Source organism: Protomyctophum bolini (assembly GCF_963924005.1).
Source record: "Protomyctophum bolini genome assembly, chromosome: 24".
NCBI lineage: Eukaryota > Metazoa > Chordata > Actinopteri > Myctophiformes > Myctophidae > Protomyctophum > Protomyctophum bolini.
In genome coordinates, this window is record NC_137885.1 from 17,150,205 (window position 1) to 17,162,704 (window position 12,500).

Consider the following 12,500-nt stretch of genomic DNA (forward strand, 5'->3'; position numbering starts at 1 on the left):
GAGTAGATTAGGCTGCTGGTACCAGGCAGCAGGTGAATGAGTAGAGTAGAGTAGGCTGCTGGTACCAGGCAGCAGGTGAATGAGTAGAGTAGAGTAGGCTGCTGGTACCAGGCAGCAGGTGAATGAGTAGAGTAGAGTAGGCTGCTGGTACCAGGCAGCAGGTGAATGAGCCTAACTCAGAATATGACTTCAAGATTCTCTGTGCTGCTCAGTAATGGTAAATGGTGCATTATATAGCGCTTTTTATCCAAAGCACTTTACATAGATTATGCAATACATTCATACAGCTTTACATAGATTGTGCATTACATTCACCCTTTCACACACACATGCATACACCGATGGCAGAGGAAACCATGCAAGGCACCAACCTGCTCATCGGGAGCATTTAGGCTTTAGGGGTTCAGAGTCTTGCTCAAGGACACTTGGACACTAACTCTGGGGGAGCCCGAGATAGAAACTGGCAACCTTTGGTTGCCATCAGGTCGCTTTACCCCCTGACTGAGCCACTGTACACACACAAGTAAGAAGAAGTGTGCTTGATTGGTACAAGCGCACAGGACGCACGTCAGCTATAGTCGCGCGTGGCGAATGTGAATGTTTCAAATGCTTCCGTCATACAGTCTGGATAATGGAAGCTCTTTTCATGAGTAAGCGAGAAAAGCAGATGTGACGCATCCCCTCACTCGGTGCAGAGGCAAAAACAAAGTCCTACTCGAAGTAAAACAGCTTGTCACTGTATTATTGAAGCTAAGATGGCAGCTGGGTGCTTTCACTAGTTTTAATTGTTAATTGTTAATTCCATGCTACTTTTCTGTGTTAAACTATCCGTGCACAAATAACATGAATCTCCCGCTCATATGACTCTACGCTCCCGTCTGGGTTGTGTTTCCAATGTCACTACAGTTCTGTGAGCACCGTGTCGTGATTGGTTGAATATCTTTCCGGTCTGAGCACCAGAGACAGCTTCCGTTACTCTTGGGAGGTGTAGTTACAGACTCTATAGCATTCAGGAGATGTAGTTTCTGACTCTATAGCATTCAGGAGGTGTAGTTCCAGACTCTGTATAGCATTCAGGAGGTGTAGTTTCTGACTCTATAGCATTCAGGAGGTGTAGTTCCAGACTCTATATAGCATTCAGGAGGTGTAGTTTCTGACTCTATAGCATTCAGGGTGTGTAGTTCCAGACTCTATATAGCATTCGGAGATTGTGGAATAGTTGTCTGGCTATGCGAGACTAGCTTGTCGACAACACACAACGCGACAAGAAGTGAGGAAAGTCAGTGCAAGCTAAACCTCAACCTCATGAACAGCGAGAACAGAACCTGCATAAATGGCGGTTCAAAAATCTGTCCTCACAAAGATGCCAAAATACACACAGAAACACACACACACACAAACACTCTTATCAGCAGGCACAAGTCTCCTCACTGTACTGGCAGACCAGACTCCAGCATCTAACTGGATTCTATAATTCAAACATGGAAGCTGGCAGCATCTGACAAAGATTGCATTGAACCGCGCGCTGGTGCAAAAACCTTCCAGACTGGCCAGCCCCCCACAAATCACTGCACAGGAAGCCGTCCAATCATGCGGCTTCCTCCCCATTAAATCTGAATAAATAGGAGGCGATTGGCTGATTATTTATCTACATGTTTGCAGAGAGCGCGGTGCTAGCCAGAGATGCTTGCTTCCAACTTTGTGTTAATGAAGAGGCAAACACCGAGTCATCATTGGCCTATTTTAGCACGCACGCTCTCACGCACACACGCGCAGTTTGTACAAGCAAAGCAAGTGCTATCCGCAGTCAAATTTGCACGTATTAGCCGGCACCAGTTAGAATCAAACACAAGGTACTTCTTAGCACATCTTCAAACAGAACAAACATGTCACAGACAGAGCCCCCCATGCATTGACTACTGCACTCCCTCTTTCCCTTTGACAAGGAGGCTCACTCAGGCCCATTTTGAAACGGCTCCTCGCCACTCGCCCGACACACTTCCACTCGATATGCACATAGAGACGGCACCCGAATTCCCCTCCCATCCACTTGCTCACCCAGCGCATGAGTTGTTTTCACCCCTTCTTCCAGGTTGGAAGAGAGAGAGAGAGAGAGAGAGAGAGAGAGAGATGGATTCATTAACATGCTATAAGGCAGCAGCGTTTATGTAATTATAAATATAATTTATAAAAAACGACTGCACGGTTCAGCCAGAACTGCTATTTTTGGCGGAAGAAGAAGGAGAAGTGAGAAGAAAAAACAGACAAATACAATGGACCAAGAAGTCCCTTCGGGCTTGGTCCCATAACAATAATCCTGTAGTTGACTACCACACTATAGATACAATTTGGCCAATTACAATCGACTATACAAATCCTTAGTCGGGGACTGCCCTAGTCATGACATGTAACATTTCTATGTCCCTTTGATTTAAAGACTGTATTTCTGGGGCAGACGCCAAGGTGACGAAACAGAAACCCCTAGCAACCGTGTGCAGCACATGGGAACGTCTCTTCTTCCTGCGAACATCTCCCTAGCCGATTATAGTCATTTAGCATGATTAACATGCCCCCCCCCCCCAGGTTCACAGGTGAGGCCCCTGCACGCACACACACACACACACACACACACACACACACACAGCAGCGTGGGAGAAGGAAACGTGCAACAAGTCCTTTAGGACGGAGGAGGAGGTCACGCAGGGGGTGATGATGACAATACGTTACATAACGGCGTCAGTCAGTGATGTGCACACCTGCGCTGTCTAGTGTTCCCATCGCGTCACGTGTCCCGTCACCACAGGCCCTATTGTTCCTTTGAAGGGACACTTACTTCACCCCTTTTGCAACCAGATCTTATTTTAATGATGTTTGGGAGACCGGAAACACGTTCCTGGGGTTTTTTATGTGGGGTAATAATACGTGTTTTTACTTATAGATATTTTCGTATTTCAAAGTGTCCATGATGTCATGGACACTAGCTGGGCTCACTTACTTCCTGGAATACATGTTGTCTCACTAAGACAGCCCTCCCCCTATCCACAAGGAGGAGCAGTGCACCAAAACATTATGGGAATTGTAGTCCAGAAAGTAAGCGAGCCCTGCAGTGTAGACACTTTGAAATACGAAAATATCAAAAAACACATATTACCCACATAAAAACCTGCAGGAACCTTAGAGTATATATGAATAGAGACGGCACCCGGAGGAAACCCTGAGGTGAAATGGACATAGTAGCTGAATTTGGTATTGCAGCGTGGACCCAAACACATAAACGTGCTGGTCCGTTGACTATCATTGTGCACGTTCATGATGACACGTGAACGCTGTATCATACATGAACGCACGTGAACGCGTGCAATGATAGTCAATGGCAGCGCGTTCATGTGTTTGGGCCCAATCCATCCCAGAATGCACTCTGTTCCTACTCGGAAGGAGGAGTGAAATCGCCTCATGTGCTTTAGAGCAACTTAATGCAAGTGGATGGGAGGAGAACTCGGGTGCCGTCAACATCATTTCCCCAAGTCTGTGTTTACCAGCGGTGAAGTACTGTACTAAGTACAATTTTGAGGTATTTTGAGGTATTTGAGGTAATATTGTACTAGTTACTTTGTAGGTTTTGATGATTATTACGAAACCACTTCAGCCCTTACTCTCTACAAGCTCACAATGCGTCGCATTGTGAGCTTGTAGATCGGCTATTTTCAGAAGTTTTTTATACATTTGAAAACGTGATCTTCCAGCTCGTCCAGGGGTCTCAATCTAAGAGTAGGGAGACCAGCTCCTGCATGCTCCAGCCACTGGCAGATGTACACGTTATATTGCATTAACATAATCTAGTTACTACCATGGTTAAAATAAAGATTTATTCATTTAACCCATTCTGGACGGGAACCCCTTTTGGTGTTTTAAGCATTAGGTTATACTGCAGATATTGAACAATAGCAGATCTACAAGCTCATAGCGCAGCACCGGGTGCCGCACTACGAGCTTGTAGAACTGCTATTTTTTCAAATTCGTGAAAATGTGATGCAAATCTTTAAATATACAGGTATATTCTTTCAGAGCGAACATTTTTTACTCAAATCTTTGCTTCTAGGGGGGTTCCTCCCTGGAACAACATATTTTCAGATGGGGGTCCTCAGCCAAATACAGACAATTCTGGAGGTCCTTGACATGAAAAAGGTTGAGCACAACTGACATAGAAACAGGTTTTTCAGAAAACTGCTAGGATTTAGAAGCCATCTTTTTTAGAATCGGCCTCAGTTCTAAATGCGTTAAATAAGTTCTGGATTGCAGTTTCAATTTAACTCTGACAGCATATAAATGGACTCGATCGAGCGCTACATTCTATCAGCTGCTGCCAATGTGTGCTGTACGGATATAATTGTGCGAGGCAATTACTCATTTTTTCAGTCACATTTTAGCAAGGCAAGGCACTCTCGGAGATGCACATGAATACATTATTTAACACAGTGGGATTGTACTGTGCAGTATTGCCAATGGTCTATGTGTTGAATAAATGGTACTAAAAACAGTTTGAACAAAAATGTTGAACATCCAAGAGCAACATGGGTCATGCATAATGCTAAATTAATCTCTTTTAGGTCACTCAATGCAGTATTTTTGGGAAAGCTTTACAAAACTACTACACTAATGATTGCATGATAAAAAAACAAAGCCTTACTAATACCAATCATTATCACTCCAGTTGGCTGATCTTTACTGATCTTTAAACGTGCTCCTTGTCAGAGAAATTATGTTACTATGTTTTTTTGAAGAATTGAATGGTTTAGGCCGGCTTTCTGCCCCCAGAACTAAACATGGTCTTATTATGCACTACATAGTGTATCTGGAACAAACTCCTCAAAAGCTCTGTTCTTTTACATCAAAGCTCAAAACCTGGGGGGCCACGGTGGCACAGTCAGTAGTGCCGTCGCGGTCCATGGGTTCGATTCCCGCTGGGGACGCTGTGGGCGCCAGAGGCGTGCCCTCTCCTCCGCGCCATCAGCGCCTATACCCGAGGCGGGGTTGGCGAAAGGGCCCCTCTGTGTGGAGTTTGCATGTTCTCCTCATGTCCCCTAGGGTAGCCTACTTGAAAAAATGGGTTGCAAAATCGTGGGATAAAAAAAACAAAAAAACAAAGCTCAAAACCTTTCCGTTTACTGCTGCCTTTAAATTACGTTTCTGATTCATTTCTTGTGCCGATCTGTCATTTTATTATCCTATTTTTCCAGTTTTATGTTAACTTATCTCCTGTTCTTCTAATAATAACAATATTTAATCAGAATGTCCTTTAACACATTTTCTTTTGTGTCTTAATGTTCTTGTAGAGCACTTAGAATGTCCTTGTTGCTGAGTGAAAGGTGCTATACGCTAAGATTTGGCTTTGCTAAAATGAGTAATTGCATTGCAGTGTAAATACAGCACCAAAAAGCCTGCATAGTCCATCTTTGTCATTTGGTTAAATCCTGTGCAGGCAGAAGGCTTGCTGCGCCTCATAAACCAAACACCAACTTCTAAGGACATGCAACCAGCAAATAAAACACTATGATTTTAACCTGTTAAGACCTGGAACGCATTTAAACTTTTTTTAACCATTATTTCAAACTTTAGCTGTTGAAAAATAGCAGATCTACAATCCCCCTATACGAGCTTGTAGATCTGCTATTTGTTTATTTTTAATCGTGAAAAATGATCTTTGAATCTTTGAATATATATTCTTTCACAGCAAATGTTTTTCTTTTAACTCACATCTTTGCTTCTGGGGGAACAAAATACTTTCAGATGGGGGTCGGCGGCCACTTACATATAATGTTTTGGGACTTTGACATGAAATATTTTGAGAACAACCGACATAGAAACATACGTTTTTTCATGATTTTTAGAAGATGATGATTTAGAAAGACACTTGTAGAACCTGGTCTCAGGTGTAAATGGATTAAGGCCGCTCAGGTTACTGATGTATATTATGTTTGGTCTCTTGTGTAGTGTGTTTCTGGACTCTTGCCCATGGTGTCTCCCCTGCAGTGCTGTGCTATCCGACCACTATAAAGCTAAAAGAGAGCTCGGCAGTGCAGCTCAGCAAAGGCTGCAAGGTTGGCAGGTCAACGTCACACACACATGAACACACACACACACACCCACACAGGCTGCAGCGTAAGTCTATTACAGAGCTCTCGCAACTTCATTAGTGATATTTTTGAACCGTTAGCTCGGCCATTTATCTTTTTACACGATACTACTGCATACAGGGCTACTGCTGAACAAAATGTTCTCGCACACGCCAGTATGGCACGCTATTCTGAGTTACTCGCGCACGCACGCGTGCACACGCACACACACACACACTTTTACGGCATCCCTGTCCCCATTGCTGCTAATTGCTAACTGTACAATATGTGATGCGCGAGAGAGAGACAAAGACTTCCTATAGCATCCCTGGCACCAAGAGTAGTACTAATTACGGACAACACACACAGAGAGAGAGAGAGAGAGAGAGAAAGAGAAAGAGAAAGAGACAGAGACAGAGACAGAGAGACGGAGAGAGACAGAGACAGAGAGACAGAGAGAGAGACGGGCCCTATAGCCCTGCCGCTGTGGGCCACCTACCCATCAGTGCAGCAGCCTCTCTGCAGCCCCACACCACACTGATCTGTCTGTCAGTGTGTTTAGTGGTAATGCTGCTGGTGCGATCCTGCTGCTATGGTCTGTCAGTGAGTGTTTAGTGGTAATGCTGCTGGGATCCGTTTGCTGCTCAGCCTCCTTCCTTCGCTCTCTCTGTCTTTTTGTCCCTCCACCCCTCTCTGTTCAAACCTGATGGCTGTCCCTCCCCAATCTCACTCTCTCCCTCTCTCTCTCTCTATTCTTCCGTCTCCCTCCCTCCCTCTCTCTCTGTCTGTTCCTCCTCCCACCTTCCCTCGTTTGCCCAGTGATGACATCACAGGGCAGTCTCAGGCATGCTGCCTGTTTATTCTGCAGTCTCCTGCTTTTCCAGGAACCATCACACACACACACACACACACACACACACACACACACACACACACACACACACACACACACACACACACACACACACACACACACACACACACACACACACACACACACACACACACAACTCTCCCTCTCAGCCCTGCTGTTCTCTCTCTCTCTCTATATTTGACTCGTGCCATTTCGATGTGACTCGTCCGTCACTTTAAGCGCAGTGCATCCTCTTTGCTGTCCCTCTCTTGCTCTCCCTGCATTCCACCTCTCTTAGCCGTCTTCACTGCTTCCCTATCTCTCCCCTCTCTCTCTCTCTCTCTCTCTCTCTCCCCCCATCGGCTTCTCTCCCTCTCGATCAGTGTCTCTCTACCACCCCCTCCCTCCTCTCTCTCCCTCTCCCGTGCGGTTTACTACCGTGCGCTCAAATTCCTGGCCTGGAATTTGACTACATTTCCCAAACAAATAAAACCGCAAAATGGTCTCAGGTGAAAGAAAGCTGAAGGAGGACTTTCCCCTCTCTACAGGGACGGGCCATTTCAAAAAGATGTGGGACGACCTGTGTGTGTGTGTGTGTGTGTGTGTGTGTGTGTGTGTGCGTGTGCGTGTATGTGAACTTGTTGACGCTTTCACCACACTTCATCCTCAGGGCTTTATTATTGAATCCATTTAGCCCTGAGAACGGATTCTACAAAATGTCTTCTAAATCTTGACAGTTTTCTGAAAAACCTATGTTTCTATGTCAGTGGTGCTCGCCTATATGTTCAATGTCATATGTAGGGTTGTTTTTTTTTAGTTTAGCTTGTGTATGTTTGTGTGTATATCCATAAGTCATAATCTATATCTATTCTGTGATACACATAATAAATCATACATCAACATCTGAATTATTATAAATCATCAACGTGCTACCATCAAATCCAATGCCTCAACATAAATTCTGTGAATTTAAAGGTCTGGTAATTCTTTTATTTTTAGTTTTCTGAGCTCAATTGCACCAAAAAACCCTGAACGTTGAATATTCTGTAAAGATCTGCTATTTTTGAAAAATCGTTGTGGCGCAAATCTTTGAACATATATTCTTTCAGAGCCAAAGTTTTTAGCTTCTGGGGGGCCCTGGAACAGCATATTTTCAGATTTTCAGAACGGCGGCCAATTACATAGAACGACTGACATTAAAACAAAGTCATGCAGGTAACCTATAACAAGAACTGTGTCAGTCAGAAACATGTGGCTGGCCAGCTTGTGAAGAGCCTTCTGAGAGACGCTCCTAGTGACCACTTGGCAAACATAAACACTTTGCTAATCTGACCATCTCTGTATACAAGTGGTGACGTCAAACGCATATCTATTCTGCACTAGTTTACTGATCCACGCCGGATAGGGAACTATATGGAGGCACTCAGAGCAAAGCAAAACAAAAGGAGAAACGTGGTGCCATCTTCTCCACGACTCCCGTATAGGAGTTGCACTTACACAACTGTCTGTCTGTCTGTCTGTCTGTCTGCCAGCCATGAGCCTTTCCAGACATAGCTTTCTTTTCCTTCCCCTTTTATCACAGGCATCCCCATTTTTGCTGAGAAAATAATATTAAAAATGAAAGATGTTCACAAACAGCAGATCCGCAAGCTCACAAGGCCTCACATTGGCTATCTTTGCATAGTCAAAGTATAAAAACGGGCTTCACCCATTAAGACCTGAGGACGCACCTGTGTCACCTTAGCTTTTAACCACTTTAACAGTTTGTTGTTGAATCAACCTGGGGACCACTGTTGCGTTGGGATGGTATATGGCCTAAGATTAGTGCTTTTGTAACACTTGCTATGCAATGCTGTACATATACCACTGTTTCTCAACCGACTACTCACGGACTACTAGTGGTCCATGGCACAATAGGCCTGCAGGTGGTCCATGCAGGGGAAACGTTTTAAAATATAAATAAAATGCCCCTTTTTATGTATTAAAATGTTTAAATAATACAGTATTTCAAAAGTCAATCAAATGTAAGAAAATATTTGAATTAATAGCTAATCATGACAAATGATCATGACTGACATGGCTTGATTTCATTCATTGCATGATACTACAATAACTACATTAATTACAGTATATCAAGCCCCGGCATTATGTTTTAGAAACCACGGTTTTAACCACCGACTATTCCTATCCCAGTTACCCTTATTCCATTCTCTTACTTTATCCAACCTTACATTAAACTCTGATTAACTGATATACAGTACTGATAGAGCAATCGGGCAAGCTGGTATTCTAACTCCCTTTTCTGTGGAATTCCTTAACCTCAGACTTCCCAGTAACTGACAACATTGATAGCCTCACGTATAGCCAGATATCCACTGCATGCATTGCAAAGGCAGACGCACTCGACGAAGGAAATACAAATTCTTCACTTTGCTACATTACTAAATGCATGGTCAGGGACCACATGCAATACCTTCACGGACCACCGGTTGAGAACACCCTGCTCTACATCATCAAAACTCAGGTTGGCACTGCTTTAATTAACAAACTGCCATTAAAAGATACCCATGTACCTGTCTAAATAATTCCTTAAAGTGAACGAAGTCCACACTCACAACACCAGAGGGAGTTCAACAGACCATGTGCAACCCAGATTGGGCACTAAAAAGGGACTACATTAATTTCGCTCCTATATGCCACCAAAATGTCATCCACAGTAACAGTTTTTGTATTGAGTTGTGCTTTCATTTGAAATGTACCCATTCTGCATACTGGTAATAAATACTTCAATCAATCAAAAATCAACAATTACGTAGGTCAGTGGACCTGCCACCTTCATGCTGAATAAGATGTGAAACAGTGTTCCAGATGGATCGACAGACATACTGTAGGAAAGAGGGGCGTTGAACAGAGGAAGCATGGAACAAGAGAGAGAGAGAGAGAGACAGAGAGAGAGAGAGAGAGAGTGCTTCCAACAGGTGGCGTCATGCGTCTCCAGGGGTTCTTAACGACCACACGGCTGCGTGTGGGAAACATCGTTTTGACTCGACCGACAGCTCTACAGTACTTGGAAACATTAGAAGACAAACAAGCATAGTTTACCGACGGCTTTGTGGCGCCACGGCACAGTGACTTTCAAGCTGAAGGAACGCGGGGTATTTCTTTTTGTTTTCCCATAAAAGTGTAATACACTTACACATTCTGAATGCCGACTGAAGTGTGCAAAAGGAAACGTGTAATCATTTTAGTTGTAGGACAGTCCCTCTATGGCAGACCAGCCTGCCTGTCCTGTTCCTCTTATTCATTCCTTTTCGGAGGCATTTGCAGAAGCAAAGCAACGCGTGTCTGTGTGGCATTGTTTTGTGATTGATGTATGCGTAACCGCAGCCAGCTACCCTCCCGGCCCTGCCCGTTAATCTGTTATTCAGAAGCCTGATTCCAGTTAATAAAGAGATATATAAAAAAACATGGCAAATAAATATCATATACTAAGACCATTGCCCAGATCAATGTCCACGCTGTCAATACCCTCTGACTAGGGGTGTGCTGATTTCGTTAGAGATTGGTCACCAATTGCAAGGTTCTTAAAAGACGAATGGAAAAGAGCATGGGAGTGACGAATATATGAGAATAAGTACAACTGCATGATTGAAGTATACGCGACTGCTACTTTTCCTTCATTTAATTATTTGCGATTCAAATCAATGTCACGGTTAATTCAAACGTTTGCTTCGATTACGATTAATGAACTACTAAAAAGGCCGATCTACAAGCTCGCCATGCGTGCAAGCTTGTAGATCGGCTAATTTCACTGTTTGTTTTTCACATCATTGTACAACAAAGAATTAAGTGGTTACATGGTTATTCAGACTAATCACTTTAATCACTAGTCGATAAAAAAAAATCGATTCAATTTTTTTCATGTTGAAAAAAAAGATAATTATTGTAGTAATATTTTTCGATGAATCCATTATTAACCTACATGAGCGAGATTAAAGGAGAATTCCATGCTAGAATGCTTTCTTATCTTTCTTTGTAGTTGTTACGTCCCCACCAAAGAGGTCCAGGTGTTTTTTTTGTGCAAAAACTCCTTATTGGCTATTTTCCCTACCATAAGCCCTCAATGAATTGCATTGCATTGAATGGGAATTGAATGGGGCTATGGGGTGTTATGCTAGTTGTGCCGCTTGGGATATTATTTAAATTATGAAGAGGATACAAAGAAATTATAATTTTGAGCGATGGAAATAAGCGAATTAGCACAACACCCCATAGCCCCATTCAATTCCCATTCAATTCAATGCAATTCATTTAGGGCTTATGGTAGGGGAAACAGCCAATAAGGAGCTTTTGCACAAAATAACACCTGGACCTCTTTTTGGTGGGGACGTAACAACTACAAAGAAAGGTAAGAAAGCCTTTTAGTATGGAATTCTCCTTCAACGGTTATGGGTTAAAAAAAAAGAAGAAAAATGGTTTGGAATGAATTGCCCAGCCTGGTCTCTGACACACCTTCAGACTGCTTCAACCCTGCAGAGCGTCTTGCCCACTCCACGGGGGAGCCCCGCATGTGCAGCCTCCTTTCCACTCCTGTCATTCCTCCCTCCCCACCTTTGGTCTTCCCGTCTCCCCCCGCACACAACGCTTCTGGCTCCAAGTGTGCCATCTATTTATATCCGATGACAACCATCCCCGAGTTCAGGATCGGTTCTGCCTCCAAGCTGACGTCCCCTGGTCTGATGGCCCGAGCCTGGCGCTCGTTAGGCCTAATAGACGTCATGCCGTGCCGAACGGAGCAGTGCGGAACGGCCTCGGCACAAAGCAGCGCAGTGGGATTTGTTTATTTTTTCATGCCGAGAGATGGCAAGCTATTCTGTACAGGGGATCTAAGCAGGGGAGCGGCATATGAGAGGGAGGGGGAGGGGGCAACAAGTAGCACATCTGTTGGTGGCAGAAAATAGCGGCGGCTAGCTTGGCGAGTGGTCTCTTTCTGCAGGGGACAACAACGTGCACAAGGTGCACATGATCCTACCATTTGTTACTGCTGCTTATTGCTCAATCTCCAAGGACCAATGGTGAAATACTTGTGCACCAATGCAGGAAATCTGAATTATTAATATTACCCTTATTATTATCATTATTATTATTGTTATTATTATAATTGAGTTTTTTGATCGCAGGCTTTTGAGTAGAGGACAACGGGCACTGCAAGCTGCTGAATGTGACACCGGAGGACGGACGGACAGACAGACAGAGGAGCCTAGAGGAGAGAAGGGAGGAGAGAGAGGGGATGGGGGGGGGGTGTAGGTAGAATGAGGGCGCAAGGGTGGGACGTGTCTAGGTGCGGCGGGCGAGCCGAGCCTCTCTGTTCCCAAACATGCTCCGGCTTGTCCTCGCCGGCCCAGTTGACGTCATCTGCCAGACTGCATCCATGCAGCTTCGGGAGGAGGAGGGGAGGGGAGGGGAGGAGGAGGGGAGGGGAGGGGAGGGGAGGGGAGGGGAGGGGAGGGGAGGGGAGGGAGGGGAGGGAGGGG

General features: G+C 44.4%; 1 protein-coding gene across 4 annotated transcripts in view; it reads right to left on the reverse strand.

The window, feature by feature from the left end:
- Positions 1-12,500, reverse strand: part of LOC308311640 (histone deacetylase 4-like) — a gene marked incomplete at its 5' end in the record, with an annotated part of 96,262 nt that overhangs the window by 54,853 nt on the left and 28,909 nt on the right. Inside the window, one exon of one of the 4 annotated variants that reach the window (XM_080758412.1) lies at positions 6,613-6,742. The exons of the other annotated variants lie outside the window; for them this stretch is intronic. Coding sequence (XP_080614538.1) covers positions 6,613-6,616 — 4 coding nt within the window. Of the gene's footprint in view, positions 1-6,612; positions 6,743-12,500 lie in introns of those variants that run through there. 4 annotated transcript variants of the gene reach the window in all.